The 26,965-nt window shown below is 40.1% G+C and overlaps 2 protein-coding genes across 2 annotated transcripts in view; one reads left to right on the forward strand and one right to left on the reverse strand.

Moving 5' to 3' along the window:
- LOC140143975 (sacsin-like) overlaps positions 1-25,056 on the forward strand; it is a 28,677-nt gene extending 3,621 nt beyond the window's left edge. Inside the window, 5 exon segments of the mRNA XM_072165808.1 lie at positions 1,063-1,124; positions 6,535-6,620; positions 11,457-11,715; positions 12,331-13,580; positions 13,582-25,056. Of these exon segments, the coding sequence (XP_072021909.1) occupies positions 1,073-1,124; positions 6,535-6,620; positions 11,457-11,715; positions 12,331-13,580; positions 13,582-24,693 (12,759 nt within the window). The 5' untranslated portion in view covers positions 1,063-1,072 and the 3' untranslated portion in view covers positions 24,694-25,056.
- Positions 1-26,965, reverse strand: part of LOC140143986 (D-beta-hydroxybutyrate dehydrogenase, mitochondrial-like) — a 109,461-nt gene that overhangs the window by 17,354 nt on the left and 65,142 nt on the right. The gene's annotated exons all lie outside the window — the stretch shown is intronic.

Consider the following 26,965-nt stretch of genomic DNA (forward strand, 5'->3'; position numbering starts at 1 on the left):
TGAACAAACAATGAACACCCCTACATTATCATCAATGTATAAAATCAACCATAATTGCAAAATAATTAAATCTGCAGTACCAAAATGTGCCGTTCATATTGGGCTGTAACCACTCGTTTCAAAATAAAGAAAATAAAAGTAAAATAATTAATAATTAAAAGTTACCTTGTGCCTTTTTGAAAATCTTGAACAGCAAACTAAGATTTTAATTTGAAGGGCCTTATCTAAATATTTTTGCAAGTGGCACTTAATTTGTCTCCGGGTGTTGTCTACTTTAGATCCTTTGTGGTAATTCTAAAGGTCAAATCGCTATGTTAATTAATGGGGCTGCAATGTACAGTCTAATTATCATTGCATAAACACGATCGATCCAGAACTCACGCAATATCAACTCATGCAAGTTTTGTATGAATGATAAGAGCACAACCTATTTCAACCTTTTGTACATGTTGGAGGACTATGTGTATTTCGGTGTAAACACCCCACACGGTGCACACCCCACACGGACAACAACCATAACACCCACATAAATATAGTAACATGTTCAAATAACTCTAATCTGTATTAATTAGTCCAAATGGCATGCAGTATTTCAACATCAAACCAAACATGGTCCATATGATAAGAAATATTGCGTAATACTACTAGAATCACATTACCAGATTTAAAGTGTAATAGAAGTGTAATAAGAAGTATATCATGCGGTTGGGAATTACTCTCAGATCATGCAATACAGTCATGTACAGTTTCCCCTATACCGTACATACATACATGTATGCATGTATGTACATGCGTGTTGACTCATACCGTGACATGACAGGATGAACCATGATATTGACGACAGACATCGCCAGGTTATAATCATTTGGACATTTATTTGCGACATTTAAAAAATATCTTGGATTCTTCATAATGTAAAGTACCCGGTTACAAAGAGGTTTAATTACACCCAATAGCTCCCAATCATCATGGTTTACTGCAAAGGAAGTTCCGCACCGCGTCTGTGCATCGTAATCTCACAATAGCTGTATAATATTTGGCACGACCTTTATCTATTAACAGGTTCATTAACATGGCAGACAACATGAATGATTCTGAAAACGCTGAATGCTCATCGGAAGATGGTGAGTATTATAAACATCTCTGGTTTTTAATTATTATTATGCTTCAAATATTAGATTATCAATGTAGACCCTATTATCATTTTCAGTGGTTAAGGTACAAACATGTACGCTGTTAGGGGCTGTGCAATAATTATGAGCCATGGGGGAGGGAAAAATTGGGGGGGGGGGCAAGAAATTGTTGGCGAGCCGAAAGGGGGGGCAAGCAATTTTGGCAAGCCGAGAGGGGGGGCAAGTGATTTTGGCACACATTCTTGGGACGCCTTTTAAATAAAACGCTCTAAAAAGGCTTAGGAAAACCGTACGGAAACGCTTAAATTATGCAAATTTTCCTGTTCGCTACGCTCGCAACATGTATATAGATCATTTAAGGTTTGCAAATTGGGATCCCAAAAATTTGGCATGTGCGGGGGGGCAAAGAGTTTTATGCGAGCCGAGGGGGGGACAAGCGATTTTTGGCGAGTCGTTTGGAACTTTTAACCCCGGGGGACTCATAATTATTGCGCAGCCCTTTAGGGTTAGGGTTGGAGTAACCTTAAAGGCCTATTCAGTGACTTGCTCATCCGGTCGATTGTAAAAATCATCAAAATTCAGATTTTGGTACCTTTGTCATTGTCATAAATATGTAAACATAGCCTGCTAGTGGTTCAGCCGAAAGCCGTGTATTTAAGACAAAAATAAGGAATTTACATGAATCTGTAATTTAGATACTGACAGTATCTAAATTACCTACATGTATTCAAATGGGGCTTCAACTTCATTAATACTGCTGTTTTCTTTGTTTTTTGTCAAATTTTTCATTTCAAAAATACCAAAATAATGACAATTTGAATGACTTATCCTTCACTTTTAAGGGATCCAAAATGAGCGTTTATTGGGTTTCGACAGTATTTTTTGTGGGACATGAGAGCACCTCAGACCTATCGAATTGCATTCTGAATACGAAGCATGTCTTTCTGATATCAAATAATTTTCATTTTTTCAAAATCACAATATAATACAAATTTTATGACAAATTATAAAAATTTGATATTTTTCAAATTTTTGATATATAACAGTCCTCGAAGTAAATTATATAAATCTAATGATATGTTCTTAAAGTGTATGTAGCAGGAGGAAAAGCCGACGGTCAATTGAAAATTTTGACCTTTCATATTGAAGATATGGATTTTTTCCCAAAAGACCTAATTTTTTTGGTGTTTTGGGAACAAAAAATCCATATCTTCAATACGAAAGGTCAAAATTTTCAATTGATCGTCGGCTTTTCATCCCACCTACATACACTTTAAGTATAAATCATCAGATTTATAAAGTTTACTTCAAGTACTGTTAAATATCAAAAATATCAATTTTAATGATTTGCCATAAAATGTGTATTAAATTGCGAATTTCAAAAATCAAAATTATTTGATATCAGAATGACATTCTTCATATTCAGAATGCAATTCGATATGTCTGATGTGCTCTAATGTCCCAAAATAAATACTGTCCAAACGTTCATACCCCAGCCCTTAAGCAATTAATAAACAATTTTAATTTGTTTACACTTTCGCTGGGATCACTGAATGGGTCTTTAACTATACACCAAAACCCAAAGTGCTTGTAAATTCTACACGACTACGACGATTGTTGATTTTGGGTTAAATTTTAGGGTTATAGATGAAAGAAAAAAGATTTAAAGATTAAAGAAAAGAAGACTAAATACGATTATATTTATATACGGTACAGATTGTGGATTACGTTTCAGGTCGAAAGAACACGGTATATCTATCTATCTATCTATACTACTAAAATAATAGCCTCTGTCTGTGTGTGTGTCTGTCCGGCTATGCGTTCCGTCGTCCCGATATTTCACACATATATGGGTACCGGGCGGGCGCTGTTTACCGGGTAGTTTCGAAGGTCATCGGAGGTCAAGGTCAAAGGTCACAATTTCAAACTTTGTCCAATCGGGCCCAAACTTGGTGGGTGGGATCCTCGATATGAGGGGAATATATGCCCAAAATAAAATCGAGGTCGACTGAGGTCAAAGGTCATTACGGAGGGGTCAAATTTCAAACTTGGTCAGATCGGGCTCAAACTTGGTGGGTCGAAACCTTCGTATGAGGGGAGCATGAAAAACATTATATGGAGGTCATCCAAGGTCAAAGGTCAAAGGTCATGGATTTCAAACTTTGTCCTATCGGGCTCAAACTTGGTGGGTGGAATCCTTGATACGAGGGGAATATATGTGCAAAACAAAACTGAGGTCAACCGAGGTCAAAGGTCATGTAGGGGCTGAATTTAAACTTTGCCCTATTGGGCTTAAACTTGATAGGTGGAATCCTTCGTATGAGGGGAGCATGAAAAAAATCACACCGAGGTCAAAGGTCATCTGGGGTCAAACAGTATCGCTCTCATGGCAGTGCTCTCACAGCATCAGGGCTATGTCAGAAACATGTCATAAAGTCATAAAGGGTCTTCAGGGGTCAAGCAGTATCTCTATCATGCAGCTGGAGCCCTAATAGCTACAGGGCTATTACAGCCACAGGCGCACTAGTACTACTAAAATGTCAGCCGTTGTGTGTCTGTGTGTCTGTCCGGCTATGCATTTCGCCGCGCTTCGACGCATGGTTCCGATATTTCAGACATATATGGGTACCAGGCGGGCGCTGTTTACCGGGTAGTTTCGAAGGTCATCGGAGGTCAAGGTCAAAGGTCAAAATTTCAAACTTTGTCCGATCGGGCCCAAACTTGGTGGGTGGGATCCTTGATAGGAGGGGAATATAATGCGTGAAATAAAGTCGAGGTCAACCGAGGTCAAAGGTCATGACGGAGGGGTCCATTTTCAAGCTTTGTCCGATCGGGCTCAAACTTGGTAGGTGGAATCCTTTGTATGAGGGGAGCATGAAAAACATTATATGGAGGTCATCCGAGGTCAAAGGTCAAAGGTCATGGATTTCAAACTTTGTCCTATCGGGCTCAAACTTGGTGGGTGGAACCCTCGATACGAGGGGAATATATATGCGCAAACAAAATTGAGGTCAACCAGTGCTCTCACAGCATCAGGGCTCTCACAGCATCAGGGCTCTCACAGCTGCAGGTGCACTAGTACTACTAAAATAATAGCCGTTGTCTGTCTGTCTGTCTGTGTGTGTGTCTGTGTGTGTGTCTGTCCGGCTATGCGTTCCGCCGCGCTTCGACGCATCGTTCCGATATTTCACAAATAATTTCCATTTTTTGAGAATTACAATATAATACAAATTTTATGACAAATTATAAAAATTTGATATTTTTCACATTTTTGATATATAACAGTCCCCGAAGTAAATTATATAAATCTAATGATATATTCTTAAAGTGTATGTAGCAGGGAGGAAAAGCCGACGGTCAATTGAACATTTTGACCTTTCATATTGAAGATATGGATTTTTTCCCCAAAAGACCTTATTTTTGTTTGGTGTTTTGGGAAAAAAAATCCATATCTTCAATACGAAAGGTCAAAATTTTGAATTGATCGTCGGCTTTTTATCCCACCTACATACACTTTAAGTATAAATCATCAGATTTATAAAGTTTACTTCAAGTACTGTTAAATATCAAAAATATCATTTTTAATGATTTGCCATGAAATGTGTATTAAATTGCGAATTTCAAAAATCAAAATTATTTGATATCAGAATGACATTCTTCGTATTCAGAATGCAATTCGATATGTCTGATGTGCTCTAATGTCCCAAAATAAATACTGTCCAAACGTTCATACCCCAGCCCTTAATATCATTCACTTCTTACTTCCATTATCTGATTATTGCATGAGTGCGTGGGAGCCGGGGAATCCCGGAGAACGAATGAATATTTCTATACGACTCGGTATGAGTAATTTCTTGCGAACTGGGGTATTCTTTATGGCAGAATGTCCTGTGATGAGCTGTGGACCATTTTGTGTATTATGCTTAAGGGATCCAAAATGAGCGTTTATTGCGTTTCGACAGTATTTTTTGTGGGACATGAGAGCACCTCAGACCTATCGAATTGCATTCTGAATACGAAGCATGTCTTTCTGATATCAAATAATTTTCAGTTTTTTAAATCACAATATAATACAAATTTTATGACAAATTTTAAAAATTGATATTTTTCAAATTTTTGATATATAACAGTCCTCGAAGTAAATTATATAAATCTAATGATATATTCTTAAAGTGTATGTAGCAGGGAGGAAAAGCCGACGGTCAATTGAAAATTTTGACCTTTCATATTGAAGATATGGATTTTTTCCCAAAAAGACCTTTTTTTTTTTTGGTGTTTTGGGAAAAAAAAATCCATATCTTCAATACGTAAGGTCAAAATTTTCAATTAATCGTCGGCTTTTCATCCCACCTACATACACTTTAAGTATAAATCATCAGATCTATAAAGTTTACTTCAAGTACTGTTAAATATCAAAAATATCAATTTTTAATGATTTGCCATAAAATGTGTATTAAATTGCGAATTTCAAAAAATCAAAATTATTTGATATCGGAATGACATTCTTCATATTCAGAATGCAATTCGATATGTCTGATGTGCTCTAATGTCCCAAAAAAAATACTGTCCAAACGTTCATACCCCAGCCCTTAATAACGCTAAAATATTAAAAACCCGAGGTAATTGTAAATAAATACTGTAATTTCTCAAATATATCTACAGTCAAACTATACATTCTAACTTCTTTTGAAATACGGATTGTATTTTTCTATAGGTATTATACAGGGTGGTTCTATAATAAAGGCTATAGGCAAAATATCTCATTTTCAATCATGAAAGGATGTACCTTCTGTGTCAGCGTTGGAATAACACAATCGCATAATCGCATAAGTGTTTTATTTTATTTGTTTGTTCCGGTTTTGATAACCCTGGATAACCCAGGAAATCCTCTATTGAAGCTTATTTCCATTGGGGTCCATTTGAAAAACATTATAAAATAATGTCCTTTAAGAGTTGATGTTTGCAAAAATATTTGCCAACAATATTTGACAATAAAACATTTTTAGATTGTTGCGTTTTTTCATATAAACGTTTTCATGACCTTTATACAGCCCGACACTTAAATCTCATTAAAACGTTTTGAATAAAACCCAAACGTGTGTTTATAACACGTTTATAATGTTTCCAAATATTTTTGAGTTTAATGGGTACGTAAAAGAAGCGAGAAAGTTGGGGTGGGATAAAATATGCTTTTGTCCTCTCCCTTCGTATAATTTGGTCCAAAGAATGCTCTTAGAAGCTTTATCTTTGGGTATCTCGGATACTTACGTGTTACCATAACCAACTTGATACCATTGATCATACCGTATTGGGAAATGCATGGTTTATACCAGAAAAAATATACCAAATGTTCCAGCGAAAATTTTTATCTGTGTCCTTTTTCTGTTTTCTACACCTACAGAGAGCTTTGGACAGAGAACGCCACCATTGACCGTTTATCTCCAGCGTATTCTTGACAAGTACCCGGATGGTGGGCAAATTTTAAAGGTAGGCTTCGTGCATATTAGTCAATCAGTGTTCCACTGTGTTGAATATTAAGGATAAACTGACTGTTCATCCCGACCATTTGCCAAGAAATTGTAATAAAATGTATTATTATTTATATCAGGCTTTTGAGCGATACAATAAAACTGTATATTGTACAATATTTGCAAAATACCCGGATGCGATACAATATTTTTAAAATATTGTACGCGTCGCGCGTTACCAAGGTGACAGCACCAACACGCGTCATGATACAACAGCACAACAATACACTACAGACACCGTAACGGCTCACTGGAGATTTCGTACTATATAAACAAGTAAAATCACAAACTTAATTCGCGGCAATTCTGGATGATAATAACCTTAGGAAATATAATCCACATCTACAAATAAACCTATATATAATTATTCCGAAATTGTTTTTTGGAGAGTAAAAAGCAGAAAACAAGAAGGTCAAAAGGTAAGCTTACATTACAATACACATTGGTTAAACCCGGTGGCTTGGTAAGCTTAAATTTTCATTTTACCGTATAGCAAAAGCCTGATATAAATAATAATAATAATATTAAATGGCTTATTTTCCTGTGATACAAGAATATATTGCACTCGATAGAAAAATATTGCGCTTGTCTTCGACTCGTGCAATATTTTTCTATCTCGTGCAATATATTCTTGTATCACACTCAAAGCCATTCAATATTATATAAACTAGTGCACCTGCAGCTGTGAGAGCCCTGATGCTGTGAGAGCACTGGCATGATAGCGATACTGCTTGATGACCTAAGACCTCGGTGTAATTTTTTTCATGCTCCCCTCATACGAAGGATTCCACCTATCAAGTTTAAGCCCAATAGGGCAAAGTTTAAATTTAGCCCCTACATGACCTTTGACCTCAATTTTGTTTTGCGCATATATTCCCCTCGTATCAAGGATTCCACCCACCAAGTTTGAGCCCGATAGGACAAAGTTTGAAATCCATGACCTTTGACCTTTGACCTCGGATGACCTCCATATAATGTTTTTCATGCTCCCCTCATACGAAGGTTTCGACCCACCAAGTTTGAGCCCGGTCTGACCAAGTTTGAAATTTGACCCCTCCGTAATGACCTTTGACCTCAGTCGACCTCGATTTTATTTTGGACATATATTCCCCTCATATCAAGGATCCCACCCACCAAGTTTGGGCCCGATTGGACAAAGTTTGAAATTTTGACCTTTGACCTTGACCTCCGATGACCTTCGAAACTACCCGGTAAACAGCGCCCGCCCGGTACCCATCTATGTCTGCAATATCGGAACGATGCATCGAAGCGCAGCGAAACGCATAGCCGGACAGACACACAGACAGACAGACAGAGCTCATGATTATTATAGTACTAGTGCACCTGCAGCTGTGAGAGCCCTGATGCTGTGAGAGCACTGGCGGCACCAGCTGCATGATAGAGATACTTTTTGACCCCAGATGACCTGTGAACTCGGATGACCTCGATGTAACTTTTTCATGCTCCCTCATATCAAGTTTAAGCACAATAGGGCAAAGTTTAAATGTAGCCCCTAGATGACCTTTGACCTCGGTTGACCTCAATTTTGTTTTGCGCATATATTCCCCTCATATCAAGGATTCCACCCACCAAGTTTGAGCGCGATAGGACAAAGTTTGAAATCCATGACCTTTGACCTTCAACCTCGGATGACCTCCATATAATGTTTTTCATGCTCCCCTCATACGAAGGTTTCGACCCACCAAGTTTGAGCCCGATCGGACAAAGTTTGAAATTTGACCCCTCCGTAATGACCTTTGACCTCGGTCGACCTCGATTTTATTTCGCGCATTATATTCCTCTCCTATCAAGGATCCCACCCACCAAGTTTGGGCCCGATCGGACAAAGTTTGAAATTTTGACCTTTGACCTTGACCTCCGATGACCTTCAAAACTACCCGGTAAACAGTGCACGCCCGGTACCCATCTATGTCTGAAATATCGGAACAATGCGTCGAAGCGCGGCGGAACGCATAGCCGGACACACAGACACACATCTAACGGCTATTATTTTAGTATACTAGACTAGTGCACCTGCAGCTGTGAGAGCCCTGATGCTGTGAGAGCACTGGCATGATAGCGATACTGTTTGACTCCAGATGACCTTTGACCTTGGTGTAATGTTTTCATGCTCCCCTCATACGACGGATTCCACCTATCAAGTTTAAGCCCAATAGGGCAAAGTTTAAATTTAGCCCCTACATGACCTTTGACCTCGTTTGACCTCAATTTTGTTTTGCCCATATATTCCCCTCGTATCAAGGATTCCACCCACCAAGTTTGAGCCTGATGGGACAAAGTTTGAAATCCATGACCTTTGACCTTTGACCTCAGATGACCTCCATATAATGTTTTTCATGCTCCCCTCATACGAAGGTTTCGACCCACCAAGTTTGAGCCCGATCGGGCAAAGTTTGAAATTTGACCCCGCCGTAATGACCTTTGACCTCAGTTGACCTCGATTTTATTGCGCGCATTATATTCCCCTCCTATCAAGGATTCCACCCACCAAGTTTGGGCCCGATCGGACAAAGTTTGAAATTTTGACCTTTGACCTTGACCTCCGATGACCTTCAAAACCACATGGCCAACATGCTTTTCCCAAGACCTATCTATATCCCAAATTTCAGCGCGATGCGTCGAAGCGCGGCGAAACGCATAGCCGGACAGACAGATAGATAGATAGATAGATAGATAGATAGATACACAGATAGACAGAGACCGCTTATTATTTTATTAGTATAGATATCTATTTAAATATGACGCTATGAAGGAGGTCAATGACTGAGTATTGTTAATGACTGGGTATGATTTGTGACTAAATGGCAATGCACTTTTATTTGATCTTTTGGGAACAGCCCATTAGTCCGAAGGATCAACATTGCGAAAAGCATTATGATTTAGGGCATTTTATGGTATAGGCAGGTGCGGATCCAGGGGGTGAGCGGAGGGGGCGCGCGCCCCCCCGTAAAAATAGCAAAAGTAGGAAAGATGGGCCGCGCGCCCCCCGTCAAAACGGGGAAGGGGAAAGGAGAGAAAAAGAAAAGGAGAAAAAGAGAAGAGAAAAGCAAGAAAAAGAGAAGAGAAAGGTTACATTGCGCGAAATTGAGTAGGCCCGTGCCTAAAAACTGCACAGTCGGGTCGATCGAAGGCCTAATAGGCGTAGGTTATAGGCCTACGCCTGTGATTATTTTAGGCATTGCCGGAGTCAATGCTGACTTCAATCCATGCATGGTTTAGTAGGCCTAATTGTGTGTCTCAAGTCTTACAATGTGTCTCAGCATGGTCAGTGGACCAGTGTAACATTTAAAATTTTGCAAATTGTGTTCGGGCCCTTTTTGTTTAAAGCAATGATATAAATAGTGTAAAAATGGTGCACCAAATAGCTTCAAGTGGGCCATCATTTTGCAAAATTTCCCCCCTCAGACGCCCCTACGTATATGCGGATAGGCCTATGCGTAAACAACTGCCCGTTTTCGCTTTTGTTTTGGACACCCGTACACTTTAATAGGCCTATATTGTTTGAAGTAATGACTTAATGATTAGGCCTACAGTGAATAATGGTCCACGAATGGCATCGATTGGGCCTTCATTTTCACACATTTCCGAACTTTATCTAACTAAATTTTACACAATTATAGTGTCAAAATCGTCCACCAAATGGCTTCATTTTGCAAAATTGTCCAACTTCTGGGGGGAACATCCCCACAGACACCCCTGCGTATGTATAAATAAGTTGCCTGTTTCTTTATACTTTGGACCCGGAACTTTATGTTTAAAGCAATTGAATTTATACAATATACTTGTCCACGAATTTTAAATGAGCCGTCATGGTCATTTCACAAATTTTCTGCTCTTCCAAACTCAAATTTTACACAATAATTGTGTCAAATTGGTCCACCAAATGCCTTCAATTAGGTCTTCATTCTGCAAAAGTTGCTCACTTCTGAGACACCCCCTGCGTCGGGCAAGCAATTGAATTTATACAATAATATTGTGAACTTGTTCACGAATGGGAAATGAGCCGTTGGTCATTTCACAAATTTTCCGCTCTTTCAAACTCAAATTTTACACAATAATAGTGTCAAAATGTTCCACTAAATGCCTTCAATTAGGTCTTCATTTTGCAAAAGTTGCTCACTTCTGAGGGGGCCACATCCCCCTCAGACACCCCCCTGCGTCAAGTAAGCAATTGAATTTATACAATAATATTGTCAATTTGTTCACGAATGGGAAATGAGCCGTTGTGGCCATTTTACCAATTTTCCGCTCTTTCAAACTCAAATTTTGCACAATAATAGTGTCAAAATGGTCCACCAAATGGCTTCAATTAGGTCTTCATTTTGCAAAAGTTTCTCACTTCGGAGGGGGGAACATCCCCCCTCAGACACCCCCCTGTCTTTGCGGCCATGGTTCGTCGCCCTCTATCTCATGTATTTTGCGCCCCCCGTATTTTTTGTTCTCTGGATCCGCGGCTGATAGGGTTAGTGATAAGGTCAGGGTTAGCATTACGGCTAGTGTTAGGAATAGGGTTCTGGTAAATGTTAGGAAAATAACAGCATTAGGACTAGAGCTATCTTTAGGTTCTGGGCTATGGTTATGATTAGGGCTTAGGTTATAGGTAAGGGTTAGGGTAACGTTTAGAGTACGGGTTAGTGTTGATAAGGAAGTGAAGGACTAATAGCAATTGCCTACTCCCCCGCCCGCCCCTCTAGTCTCTTAAAGTAAAAAACACACATATATGTATGAAATACAGCAAAATCATCAACGTATTTATATCATCATTTTCTTACAGGAACTTGTACAAAACGCTGATGATGCCGGAGCAAGGAAGGTCATTTTTATGTTCAATCAAACCCAATATGCTACGGACTCATTGTGCTCCCAAGAACTCAGCAAATTCCAAGGTCCTGCACTGTACGCTTACAACGATGGTGTGTTTAACGACAAAGATTGGCATAACATTCAAAATCCTGAGCAGAGTGGGAAGAAGAATGAACCGACAAAAACGGGCCGATTTGGACTGGGATTCAATTCGGTTTACCACGTGACTGGTATGTAATGTAGAGTAATAAAATGCTGAGGCCATGGGTCACTAAAATCATTACCATGATTACGGATCTGGCTCCATTTAACTCAGTTTGGCTATACCCTAATATGATTGTCCACTCATAGAATGATAATTGGATGACTTGGGTACAAAATATCATATTAAGATCAAGTTTGAACTATATTAATACCATATTACTATAACATACAAAACAATACAACACGAAGCGACTGCAACACCATGCATCCCACGTGATCCGATAGCGCAAACCTGCCCAACTATATTACACACACGAAAACGTTGGCCGGGCAGCGCTCATACGCGTGGCTTTTTGGCTTGCTATAGCCGCTCTGCTGGTTGGCAGATGCACCCGAGGGGTCGGTGGGTCATTCCGGGTGTAGAAACATCTTTCCTCTTCATCTTCTTTCTTTCTTCCTTCCTTCCACTTAGGCAAAAAGCAGAGGAGTTGGGCTTAACCTAACGTACAACTTTCGATGATGTCAACAATGAGGAATACGACAAGATATTTAGACTATCTCCGTGTTACCTTTACATTCCATAGAAAAGAATTTTAATTTTAATTAGGACACTCGATCTGTTTTGTCATGTTTGTGTACAGATATACCTAGTATCTTGAGCGGCCCTCAGCTAGGATACCTAGACCCACAAGAAAAATGCTTCGGAGAGGGGAACAAAGGTAAGAGTTGGAGACTCAATTCCAATAGGCTACTTCATAGTACAGACCAGCTGAAACCATTCATGCATCACATCTTTGACATAGACGACGAGACCATGAGGAAAGGCCACTATCCAGGAACAATCTTCAGATTCCCTTTACGTCAAGAAGAATCTGAGCTAAGTAAGACTATCTATACCAACAAACGTGTTGAGGATCTCTTTGCTTCGTATCAAGAAGATGCTGAAATATCGCTACTATATCTGAAAAGTGTGGAATCAGTGTCCCTTTACATGAAGCAAAGCGATTCAGAAGATCCACAGCTGTTGTATCGAGTATGCATTGCTGAAAATGACATCAACAATGTGAGGGAAAAGAGAAAGATGTTTGTAGAGGGTTGCAAGGCAATGACAGGGGATGTTGAGACTTACATGGATTTTCATATCGAAAAATCCACAAGTTTCGAGTCCAAAAGTTCCAGGTATGTAACTTTTAATCTACTTAAGATACAGAGTGTAAGTAAAGAGCTGCAAGATCACGACCTTAAACTTTTGCCTTGGGTGAGTGTGACTATTCCCGCTAATGATATCATTAGTAGCACAGATCTTTCGGCTGGTAGGGTGTTTTGTTTCTTGCCATTACCCGCCGATGAAAGTCCCGGTTTCCCTGTTCACATACATGGCTACTTTGGGTTAAATGATAACCGCAGAGGTATCAAATGGCCTGACGGCGACAGCGCCAAAGATCCGCAAGCTCAGTGGAACAGGAAGCTTATACAAGAAGTGTTTCCACATGCATATGGAAGGCTGTTGCTACAGGCCATAGCATCAGATATGACACCTGGTGATGTTTATAGATGTTGGCCAGGTGCAGGTGAAAACAGACATCAGATATGGAATGAAGGAGTTGTAGCATTGGTGATAAAACTGCAACAAGAGCGAATTTTGTTTTCTGAAGTTGACGGTGGTAGGTGGTTGACGCCCCAAGAAGTACTGCTGAATGAGGAAGCTGATACAACATTGAGTGATCTGATACAAAAGGTGCTCTTGCAAAAACGGCAACCTGTTGTGAAAATTCCGAGCAATGTTCAATACGCCCTCGATTCTGCTGCAGTGGAAATAACAACGGTATCGCCGGCTTTGGTACGAAACGCAATTCGAGATGACACGCTCAACTGGCTCAGCGATGAAGAAAAAGCTTATGCTTTTGAAATATATTATTCGGGATGAAGAAGTACGTGACATTTGCAACATTCACCTGCTTACTCTTCGAGATGGCTCCTTCAGACAATTCTCCAAATTGCTTGATGATGTATACATTCCTTCACACGATATGCCATCAGATATTATTCCAAACCTTGATCACAGATTTGCAGCAGAGACTCTGCCTCCATCGCTCCATACAGAAGATGCACTTGGTGTAACACAACTAGTTGAGTTCAACGTGGAACACGTTCTCACGCTTTTAAAAGAAGCTTTACCACGACATTGGGTTCAAACTGCAGATTTAAGCGTACAGTGGCATCACATTGACAATGGTCATCCTCAACTTCAATGGCTATCGAATATCTGGACATGGTTGAGCCACAACCACCGAAAGCTCCCAATGGATCATTTGAAAGATATTCCTCTACTTCCAGTACAATCATCTAGTGAAGAAACAAGCCAGAAACTTGTAAAACTTCAGCCTAATAAGATCATATTCAAGAGCGGACATGCTCCTTCAGATATCGAATCTTCTTCTAGTGATTTGAATATTCCAGACTGCATTTGTTCCTTCCTTGAAAACTTAGGTGTTATTGTCATAAATCACCACTTACCAGACTTCGTTACCGACCACCCTGAAACTGCCACCCTGATTCAACCAGCAACTCCTGATGGCGTCTGCAATATTCTTATGGCATCAAATAGGCAGCTGGTGTTAAAAGCTACGAAGGAAATGACAAAAGAAGTCAAAGATACTTTCAGAATTTTTCTTGCTGACCTCCCAATCCGTGCTATTGAAAAACACCATGATTTCTTGACCCAGTTACCAGTATTTCCAGATACTCGCAGTAGTTATGTCTCAGTCGTCCATTGCAAACGAATGACACCAGAGGACTATCATGGGGTACCTGTTACTCATCTGAAAGACGCATTCATATGCATTAAAGACGAAAGCTCAGAAGAGTTTCTGAAGAAACTTGGTTGTCATAAGGTCCTGGAAGAGGAACTCCTCAAGTCATATATCCTTCCTCATGTTTCTTACCCAGATAGCTACTACAAGGATGCTGAGATGTTAGAGCTGATGGCATGGATTCTGGAAAGATCTCAATACGACTCTGATGTTAAATCCGTGAGGTTCATACCTACTGGGGATGGAAGCAAAGAATCACCACACAAACTATTCGATCCTGACATTGCCGACTTAAAACGTCTATTTTGTCAAAGCTCTCTATTTCCCGTTGGTGATTTCGCTGAGGGAGAATTAGTAACGCAAATCCGCCGAGTGGGTTTCAGAAATCCGGGTTCCATAACAGCTCCTGAATTACTCACAGCAGCTTCAGAAATCCAAAGGTGTGTGGTGACAATCGAAGTACTATCTCGGGCGAGAATCTTATTTGCCTACATCAACAAAATGACTCATCTTTTGAATGATCAAGTCCACTACAATAATATCACAAAGTCTCTTGCGAGCTTTCTACAGGAAAAGCCATGGGTGCCGGTTATGCTATCTCCTTCACATATTATAGAGTATCCATCCAGTCTGACATGGTTTGGACATGAACCTGCTCTGTTCAAACCCCGAGATGTTGCTGCTTATTCAACTGCTCTGCTACAAGGAAGTGTGGTTCCGATTGTGGACCAGACTGGGCTCTCAGAATCGATGGCTTCAACATTTGATTGGCATCGCGAATTAGATCCTCACAACTTTGAAGATGTCCGGCGTGTAGTTCAGCATCTGAAGAATCTATGCAACAGTTACGATGATGATTCGGATACTGCGACATATGCGAAGATGACATCAACTATATACCACTTTTTAAACCAATCAAGTACAGACCATGTGAATTCAGCCATTGATACAGAGATAGAGGACGTTCCATGGGTGTGGCATGGACAGGGATTCACCTCAACAGACAAGGTGGCGTTTGATGGAGGAAGCCTAAGAGTAAACCTAGATCCTTACCTATTCATCCTACCAAAATCGGTGAAGGAGTACGATAGACTGCTTTCTGGAGCTGGAGTTAAAGAAAACTTCCCTGACAATGTCCTGTGCAGCGTGCTAGTATACATCCAGAAAGAAAATCAACAGAACAAAAAATCAGAGAAACAAATTCAAGATGATCTGGGATTGGTTTGCGATATTTTGAACTGCATCTCGAACTCTCAAACAGAAGGGAATCAACTTACTCAGGATATATTGGTACCAATCAGAAACAAAGACACTTCTCTAGAACTAGTAGAAGCTCATAACTGTTTGTATGTTGATGATGAAAGACTACTTGATCAGTACGATAATAGTGAGTGTGAACTACCAGTGGTGCACCCGAAACTGCCGACAGAAACAGCAAAATACTTAGGACTTCTTCGACTCAGTCACTATGTTGCCCCAACAGAGGCTATCGATTTGGGGTATGACATGGAAGGCCCTCATGAAACAACGGTAGATGCCATTCGCCGGAACCTTGATTTGTATAAAGAAGGGGTCGACATCTTCAAAGAACTGATTCAAAACGCGGACGATGCTGGAGCGTCTGAGGTGAAGTTCCTCATTGACTGGCGAACAAACACCATGAACAAAACAACCTTACTGAACAATGATATGCAGTCCTGTCATGGTCCGGCCTTGTGGGCATATAATGATGCACAATTCTCTGAATCAGATGTCAAAAATATATGTAACATAGCAGCTGCGACAAAGAAACTGGAACTTGAGAAAGTTGGTAGATTTGGGATAGGATTTACATCCGTGTATCACTTGACAGATGTTCCAAGCGTAGTAAGCGGACCTTTTATCATGATCTTTGATCCACGCACTACCCATCTTCGAGAGCGTGTTCAAGCCGCTAAACCGGGGATCAAGTTGGATTTGCGAAATGACAGGCACAAAGTTACAGTGCGAAGTTTTCCAGACCAGTTTCAACCATTTCAAGATGTATTTGGATGCAATGTGTTAGAGTGTGACAACTACCAACATACTCTCTTCAGATTACCTCTTCGTGGAGAGGTTGAAGCCACACAAGAAAGAACAACCATGCTTTCAGACGCTATTTATCAGTCGGAAGAGAAGATGCAGAGTTTGTTGGACGGTCTGAAGGAATCAACGTCTACGTTGTTACTATTTACTCAAAACATCGAAAGATTGAGCGTTCATATTCTCAATGAAGGCAAAAGCCCAAATGAAACAGAAGAGGTACTCTCGGTATACGTTAAGAGAAAAATGCAGCTTGACCGCTCCATCGGAGGACCTAATACGGACTTGAAAACACAGCGAAATCTCCTTACCGTGGCAAAAAGGCACATTCTTCCAGTAGATGAAGAATCTTCACCACAATGTTCCCAGACCACAACCAAAGACACAGAGTCTAGTATGATACTTGAAGTTCATAGAAAGGACACCCTAGCCAGGAAAAAGAAACCATCAAAGAAGAAAATTGTATATTGTGTTAGCTCCTGCATGTCAACTGAAACAGCGCTCCAGATGGCAAACTCAAAGGAAGGGCGACGTTTTGGGATTCTGCCATGCGGTGGGGTTGCAACATTACTGCGGACTGGAGCAGAGGGTTTAGCACCAAAGAAAAGTGAGGGTCACGCTTTCAGTTTTCTTCCACTAGAAATATATACAGGTTTGCCATTTTACATCAATGGCACTTTCTTGCTCCAACCAAATCGTCGACAGTTGTGGAGCACAACAAAAGCATCAACTGATAGTACTACTGATTTGTCAACAGAAGTGTTTGAAGCGCAGTGGAACATTTGCCTCATGACCGATGTAATTTGCAGAGCACTATTCAACCTGTTGATTGACTTAAAAACATCTGAAGATATACATGTAGACGCCCGTTCATTTGAGACATTGTGGCCAACCTTTGATGCAGTACATAGTGACTTTCGACCAATTGTTCAAGGTTTCTACGATCGATTACGCGAGTCTTCATCAGATGTCATTTATACTGGAAGCAAGTGGGTCTCCTTGCAGAGTGTGGTTTTCCTGGATGGCGTTTCTGACACACACCCTGTTGTTGAGGCTGTTAAAGCTCTCATCAACCAACACTGCTACCCTAGCAAAATCGTTGCCTTCCAACCCGAGGTTCAACAGAGTATTAAGCTATCGAGGATCTTGGAGGACTTCCAAGATAACATATACACATGGGCACGATTTGTAGAAACCGTTTTCTTTCCAATGCTGCAAGAAGAAGAAGACGAAAGTGATGGTGAGAGTGAAAACGTCATTGAAGCAGACCAACGTGATATGATCATCCAGCATATACTTGATGAACGCATAGGCTCTACAAAGGTAACCCAGTTTGATGCGTTATTATGTGCAACCCTATGCATTCCCGTAACTGGAAATGAGAATGCTGACATTCGTCAAGCTCTTGTAAAGCCAGCTAAACTTATCCACCCTTACAGCCTTATTGGAAAGCTATATCACGAAGGAGACATGCGTTTTCCAAGCGGAGCTGGTTACCTGAAATCAGATCGTCTCCATTCCTTAACAGAACTAGGCATGGCTACAGACACATTAGACTGGGAGGATATATGTGAGCGAGCTGAAGTTGTGGATATCGAAGAAGGCTTTGCAGAATCTCCATTCCAGAGAAGTGTTGTCTTACTAGAGATTATTGATAAGAAGTTGAAAGCGCTTCATGTTGCAAGTAGTGAGGAGGATAACATGGAAGACATGTGTGCTCCCACAGCAGAACAGATTTCAAGATTGCAGCAGGCGCGGTTTCTTCCAGTAATGCTGAAGCCAGAAGACTACCCGTTACATTGGTTTGGCACAATAAGGCAATTCGCACCAGCAAAGGAGATCTTGGCGGCAAAGTTTATCAACTTGATAGGTACAGTGCGGGAGCTTCTTGATGAAAAGCAACTCGGCTCTGATGTGATGACTGAACGGTTGAAGATATTTCTAGAACTCAACGATAAAGAACCAAGCGTTGAAGATGTTGTAAAGCAGTTGCAAGAGATCATCCGAGAAAACTGTAAAGCAGAAATCCATTCAGCAGTTGCCAAAATTTGCGGAGATATATACGAATTTCTTCAAAAGAAAATATGCATTCTCGCCGAAGACAATCAAATACTGCCAGATGAAAAGTTCCATGCAGAGATCCAGGAGCTACAATGTGCAAACTTTCTGTTCACTGATGGAAAGTTTGTATCTGTGAGTCAACTGGCATTCCAATTCAAGGACCACTGCCCTCCGTTCCTGTATAGTGTGCCCAGCACACTTACGCCATACACAAATCTCCTGAAACTGTGTGGTGTCAGAGATAAATTTCAGCCAGATGACTTTTTTGGAGTGGTGGCGAAACTGGATGAGACACACAAAGGTACACCTCAAAGTGAAGACTATGTGATCCTAGCCCACAAGATGATACAGAATGGCATTGATACGATAACAGAAACTGTAAAGGAAACTTCTGAAGAGAGTGAAGAAAGAAAAGACGAGATACAAATGAGCCGCGAGTGGTTAATCCAAGCTGTCCAACCAAGCAGTGAGAATACAGACAGTCAAATTCTAGCCGTTGACCAAGATAGCATCATCCAGAAAGCAGATTCTCTCACATTCAATGATATGTGGTGGGTTGAAGATGCTACATGGAATACGACACATCCAAAGCTGACTCTCCATAATGCTAGGGTACTAGGAATACAAACTGCAAGACAAAGAACCCTACAGGACTGTTCTTCATCTGACGGTTTCGAAGATAGCTTTGGCCAAACTGAGTCTCTTATCAACAGGCTTCAGGGTATATTGCGAGACTATCACCACGTATCTGATGTCATGAAAGAACTATTGCAAAATGCTGATGACGCACAAGCAACGGAACTCCATTTTGTATATGATCCACTAACTCATGGAACAAACAAAGTGGTTGATGAAGACAAGTGGGGGCCTATGCAAAGACTGCCAGCTCTGTGCGTATATAACAATCGGCCTTTCACGAAAGAAGACATCAAAGGAATACAGAAGGTTGGCGTGGGCGGTAAGGGTGCCGACAAATCAACAACTGGGAGATTTGGTATTGGATTCAATGCTGTGTATCATTTGACTGATTGCCCAACATTCTTGTCAGACGATGAGAAGTTATGCATTTTCGACCCCTACGTGCGACATGTCCCCGGAGCCACAACGAAGCATCCAGGTAAAATGTACACCTGTGGAGATTCATTTAAGAACAAATTTCCCGATATGTTGACGGGATATCATGGTGACAAATTTACTTTGAAAGGAGCAACAATGTTTCGCTTTCCACTTCGTTCAAGGGAAACAGTGCAAATGAATACCCAACATTCTTCCATATCGGATGAATGGTACGATGACTTCAAGATCAAGATACTTTTGGAGCAGTTCAAGAAAATTGCTAAGGACTCTATGTTCTTCCTGAAGTACATTGAGAACATCAAGGTATCTGTCATTGAAGATGATGGTGAATTGCGGCAAATGTACAGCATTTCAAGCAACATCACTGATACAGATAGAGAACGACGTCAAGAACTCAGTGATCACGTCAACACATACAAGGACACAATTGATCAGATGCCGCCAATGACAAAAGTGTATAGCATTACTATCGAAGACACAGAGAACTTGTTGGAAACCTGGATGGTAGCTCAAAGTGTGGGGTCTGACGAACCATTTAAAAAAGAAGATGACAGGCAACAACAAGGCTTGAAACCCCAGTTACCTCGAGGAGGTGTCGCTGCTCTCTTACGATCCAACCAAGCAATTGAAGACAAAACCTCAAGATGGAAAATGAAGAGACGAGTATACTCATTTCTTCCGCTACCAATCGAGTCTCAGCTTCCGGTACACGTTAATGGGTCTTTTGCATTGGATACTTCACGCAGAAATTTAGCAAAGAGTACAGGATTTTATGCTCAAGGAGATGGGTCGGAAACATGTCTAGATCATCCCTGGAATAAATATCTAACGGAGCAGGTGATTGCAACTGCTTATGCTCACTTGGTTGAAGAAGCAAAACAGATATTGCCGGAGAAACCTAGTGATATATCAGATAACAACGTCAATGAGTACTACAGTGTGTTTCCAACTGGTGATTACGGGAATTGGAATATCTTGAAGAAGAAAACGTTACAGCACATTGGTACACTCAACATGAAGGTGTTACTTGTCGTATGTGACGTCGAAGGGAAGGAAAGGTCAATTTCGTGGAACCATCCAAATGCACAATCAAGTTTGGCGTTTTTTGACGACATGTCTACATCTGAGTATAGTACAGAAAATGAAGAGATTCGCTATTTCCTCCATTCTGTGAAATTCAAACTGATAAAAGCACCACTGGAATTGTACAATGCTTTCATCGATGCCGGTGTACAGGTGGAATGCATTACAGCAGATCAAGTACTGAAACACTTGGGGAACAGCGTACAAGAGATAGCACCTCGGTTACCAGTGTGTCTTGAAAAAACAAAGTACATAACACGGGATCGGTTTCGAGCCGTAACACGATATTGCCTGTGTGGTCGCAAGGATTCCCCCGATCTACACAGAGTTCCTCTACGACTTACAAATGATAACATTGTAGGCCTTTTCACCAAACAAGATACAGTATATTTCACAGAATTCGCTGACCTCCTACCCGAGATAGGAGATTCATTCATTCACGAGTCAGTCGTCAAAATCTTCGATGAAAAAGATGCAAAGAATCTCATGAACAGTGGTGTGGTTCAGACGTTTGGTTTGTGGCATCTGAAACAACACCTCGATCAGCATTTCCCAGGTGATTGGAAGGACTCATTTAAGCACGTCAAATGGTCGCCTGGTGAAGATGGACAACCAACGGAAAAATGGTTGCAACGATTTTGGACATTCATATTTGACTCGGGAGAAACCAACCCAGATATCAGGTGGCCAATAATTCCTACAACAGCGTCGACACTTGTAACCCCTGCAAAGGCTAAAACTGTCCTATCACCGTATAGTTCGCAGTCGTATAGGATAGAGCAGTTACTTGAAAATCTACTCCGTTGTCCCAAGTTATCGATACCCCTCTTAGGTCAACATAATAGAGACAAGTTACAACACAAGCGTATTTCATGGCGAGAGTATGTATCAATACCAACCAATTATGGTAACTTTCTGAATTCAACATTGGCTTCGATAGATAACCTAAATGATGTCCTGGAAATGTTGGATTATGTTCTAGGAGAGCGAAACCTAGCGGGAATATTGGGAACCAAAGAATCGCGTGAACTGTTGTGTTACTTTCAGAAAGGCTATACCGGTGAAGATTCACAGTCGCTTGTATTTAAGAATCGTAGTACACTCATGAAGCTTCCCATATTTCGTCTATCAGATGGCACCTTGTCAAGTATACATGAATACCGGAATTTACATACATGCCACACCTCAATGCCTATGGATGAAAGTGCGTGGATGAGACACTGCAGCTGTATTTTCCTTGAACCAGATACCAAACTGAAGGATCTTTATCAATTGCTAAATATCACATCTATCGATGAAGTAGACATATACAGCAGGTATATTGTACCCAACTTCAATATACTAAAGCAGAGCGCCAAAGAAATTCACATGTGCCATATCATGAACGATACCTTAAAAACATGTACTAGTGATCAAAGGATCTCCTTTCTTAAAATCCTGGCAAGTCTCGAATGGATTCCAGATGACACAAATGGGTTTCTACAAAAGCCATCCTTCTATTACGAACCGGCCGTTGCAGTATTCAAAGAAATGGTTGACCCGGGCCAGCTGTTACCAAACAGATTTGTATTATCTGCAACCTGGTGTGACTTCCTGGAAGAGTTGGGTTTCCATTGCGACGTGACTCAAGATTTGTTTTTGTCATATGCCAAAGAAATTGAGAAGCAAGCAAGTGATGTGACTCTAGAGTCCGAACGAGACAACTTAAAGAGAAAGGCAGGGGTTCTGTTAGCCGAACTGCAACGCAACGATGCATTAAGAAATAGTGCATTCTTACAAAGGATATCGAGCATAAACTTCATCCCACCAGTTAAAATCAAGGTAAATCTAACAAACATCTTCCCAGCTTACAAGGGGCAATTAGACAGAACAGGACAGCAAGCCTTCACAAGTTTCAAAGAGGGGGTTCCACATGCTGATATGGAACTTGCGTGGTCTGTGGCCAATGTTTTGCCAGCTGTTGCATGGGTAAAAAGTGAGGATGGCAAAACAGAACTGGGTTCTGAACGCAGTACACCGCAAACTTACATAATACAGCACATTCAGAATGTGTGTTTCAAAATGATGAAGTGGAACTGCTGCGATGTTGAAGATAGAGTTGATACTATAACCAGAGGCACTCTGAACAGTGTGATGAAATTGATTCTTCAGTATCTCCAAAACCAGCATGACCAGAAGACACTACCAACGACCAGCAACTTGGAAGGAACACCAATTTGTCTGGTAGATAACAATTGTGTGCTTGTGCGCGCAGATCAGATCGTTTTTAACATGAGGAAAGAAGACCAGCTTGTGCTACGTCCATATCTGTATAACGCCTCTGAGCAAATTAAGAATCATCAGTCCTTCCTGCAAACGTTTGGTGCACAAACGAAGCCAACATTCAAGCAGCTTGTCAGGGTGCTAGCATCGATTAGAGAGGAGTGTGGGGAGCGCGAAATGCATCCGAACCAAATGAAAACGGCTTTTACAGCAGTGAAGTTAATTTTTTCAGATCTCATCAAATCTGGTTTGACATCATCTTCGGACACCTGTAATACAAAAGACGTCCTCTACCTTCCCTCTACAAACGGACGTCTGAAGCCATCAACTAGTCTCTGCTGTGCCGACACATCTCTCAAGACGAATCTGCCATCGCCAGAAAAGCTCGGGGTTGACTTTATTGTTGAACTGAAAGAATGTGGCATTGATGATTCCCGTGAGGATACAAGTATTCTTGCTCTCCTTCCAAAAGAACTTCGTCCTCATAACTTAGGCGATTCCATGACTGAACGTCCTTGCAATTCAAACAGGCCATGTATCGCAGGACAAAACTGTTGTTTTCTTCAAACTATCCGCAGATGTTTAGTGGCTGAAGAATTACAGCGAGCACTTATGAGACTTTTGAGGCATGAGAATGAAGGAGCACGGCTTACCCAGGACCAATCTGATGGCATAAACAGATTAAAAGAAGTCGGCAACTTAACCTGTGTAGAGGACCTGCAAGTTGAGCTCGTCGATAACAATGGGAAGTGCCTCTCTGAGCATCCAAGAGAACGGACGGTTTTCATATCAACTTTCGAATCAGATGACGAACACCACTTGTGTCTTCAACACTCAGAGCTACCAGTGACTGATTGTCTTCTCTACAGAGAATTGGTCCGGGTTATACTGCGAATATGTGGACTCAAAATGGACGCAGAACACTTCTCTCTACTGCGAGAGGTCATTGCATGTGCCGAGTTAGAGAAAATGAACGAGTTGCTCACAAAATCAGATATACCTGAATATGAGGACGACAAAGAGATTAAATGCGATCCATTTGCTCCAGGAAAGCCTGTTCCAGATAGATTCGTCGAACTTCTGGACGTGAATCCATACAATAAATTCCATAAAGACGAGATTGTAGGTTATGTACTACCCATGCAACTTTCTGATATGGCGTATGAGTTTGACGACATGGACCCAGACGAGTTTCCTCAAAAGCAAGAATACCAATTGGCAAAAGTCATCAGAGAAGAAAAAGGTTCCACAAATAACCCCAGTGGTATGAAAAGACATTACATACTAGACGTGGGACATGAAAGGCCTCAGAAAGTAAGCACAACCTCTTTGTATAAATTCCGACAGTTCAAGTTGTCAAGTGACCAATCTCCGTATGATGCTGCTGATGATCAGAATGACGAGAAGGAAACACAAAGACCCCCAACAGGTGGATTACCTGCCAGCAGTGTGGAGGAAGCACATCATTGGATCACTCAAGCGGTTGAAGATGCTTTTACTCTTCCTGATGATGAAAGAGAAGCTGCTATTCGACGGTTGAAATTCATGTGGCATCCTGACAAGAATTGTGGCCAGGAGGACTTGGCAAACGCTGGCTTCCAGTTTCTTCAACAGGAAATTGAAAGATTGGAAAATCCATCTATGTAGGAATAAGGGTGTTGTTCGAGTTCTTTCAGAAGAAGAGGATGAACGGCATTTAACCTGATAAATGCGATGTTCGATCAGAAGAAAAATGAAATATTTAAATCTCATCTACCAAAAGATATAAAAGTACAAGCCAGGGAGTCTGGTCATCTCCCATTGTAAGATGTCATATTAAAGCAATAGATCTAGGAAGATATTTTCCGGAGCTAATATAAATTTTGGAGCTCAAAAAACCCACCAAGAATGAAAACTATGGACTAGTCAAGAAAATATGGCAAATATGCATTCTACTTTTAAACGAAGAAATTGAATAGTTACGAAAATCAGTATAATTGTACTCGGCATACTATACTAACTACCGGCATGTTTCTATATAGTTTCTGCAATCGGGGGGGGTTACATAAAATATAGGAAAGTTGGAACAACTGAAAACCCAAGGCTTTGAACCGTGGTAAAGTACAAGATCTTAAACCTTCTTTTAAATATTTTGCCTCCTGGTTTTAAGATTTTATTTTGGCAAGTGTAGGGAGCTCAAAGGTTAATAGGGATACGGGTTGGCCTACCGGTTGTAATTACTTTGAAAATAAACTCTATGGCAAAAAGTATGCACTTTACTTCCAGACTGTAAAGCAGGGGTAAACGATAAAAAAGATACCTGACATTTGACATTTACCTACCGATCAGACATGTAGCAGTTTTTTAAAGATATTTTATATCTTTGCTATCACATAGAAATGTCATAGGGGCATGAGAATACAAAAAGATCCTGAAAATCCTGTGATTATATAGATCTGTTACTGTACATAAATAATCATAGTCTAACTTAATACATAATCATGACTAAAATACCCAATTTTGTCTTTGAGCAAATTTATTATCTACTTGTATTTTCATTTCATTTATTTTCATTTCTGCACATGGTAACCTACTTAGCAGTGCTAATTACAAAATAAAGCACATGTATATGTATATATAATAGGAACAAGGAAAATTGTAAGATTACAAATAATTTGAACATTTTGTATAGCCTTTTGCATTGTGCAGTCGTCATTATATTAAGGGATCTAAAATGAGCGTTTATTGCGTTTCGACAGTATTTTTTGTAGGACATGAGAGCACCTCAGACCTATCGAATTACATTCTGAATACGAAGCATGTCTTTCTGATATCAAATAATTTTCATTTTTTGAAAATCACAATACAATACAAATTTTATGACAAATTATAAAAATTTGATATTTTTCAAATTTTGATATATAACAGTCCTCGAAGTAAATTATATAAATCTAATGATATATTCTTAAAGTGTATGTAGCAGGAGAGAAAAGCCGACGGTCAATTAGAAAATGTTGACCTTTCATATTGAAGATATGGATTTTTTTCCCAAAAAGACCTTTTTTTTTGTGGTGTTTTGGGAAAAAAATTCCATATCTTCAATACGAAAGGTCAAAATTTTCAATTGATCGTCGGCTTTTCATCCCACCTACATACACTTTAAGTATAAATCATCAGATTTATAAAGTTTACTTCAAGTACTGTTAAATATCAAAAATATCAATTTTAATGATTTGCCATAAAATGTGTATTAAATTGCGCATTTCAAAAATCAAAATTATTTGATATCAGAATGACATTCTTCGTATTCAGAATGCAATTCGATATGTCTGATGTGCTCTGATGTCCCAAAATAAATACTGTCCAAACGTTCATACCCCAGCCCTTAAGGAGAAGAAACAAAATATTTCCTTGTCCTCTACAGACCGATCATTATTTTGAAAATCGGGAAACAATTTGTTAAATTCTAGAAATTCCAGTTTTGAACACAAAAAGTTTTATAAACAGTTTCTCCACAGTTCTATTGTTTTCAAACATGTATGAAGTGATACCGTCATGACGTATCAACATTCACATATATTTAGGCATTTTAATCCCTATTTTGGGTTTTGCCCAATAAATTGAAGATGAATGACATGAAGATTTTCAAAGAACAAGAGAATACAACAAACTAAATAAATCTAAAAGTGTCATGTTCTGTACATGTATATAATCGTGCTTCAATCATGTTTAAAATGAACTTTGTACATAAGGATGGTTCATTATTAAATATTACCCTTTGGGGAGTGGTTGTTGACTGAACGGGTAGAATATTAAGCAGTGCCAAATATAAAGCAAAGCACTCAACGTATATAAGTTGAGCATTAAAAGTATATACATGTTGAGGCAATGTGAGTTTGGTGAGGTACATCATAAATTATTGTAGGATGCACACTGCACA

Source organism: Amphiura filiformis, unplaced genomic scaffold (assembly GCF_039555335.1).
Source record: "Amphiura filiformis unplaced genomic scaffold, Afil_fr2py scaffold_35, whole genome shotgun sequence".
Classification (NCBI taxonomy): domain Eukaryota; kingdom Metazoa; phylum Echinodermata; class Ophiuroidea; order Amphilepidida; family Amphiuridae; genus Amphiura; species Amphiura filiformis.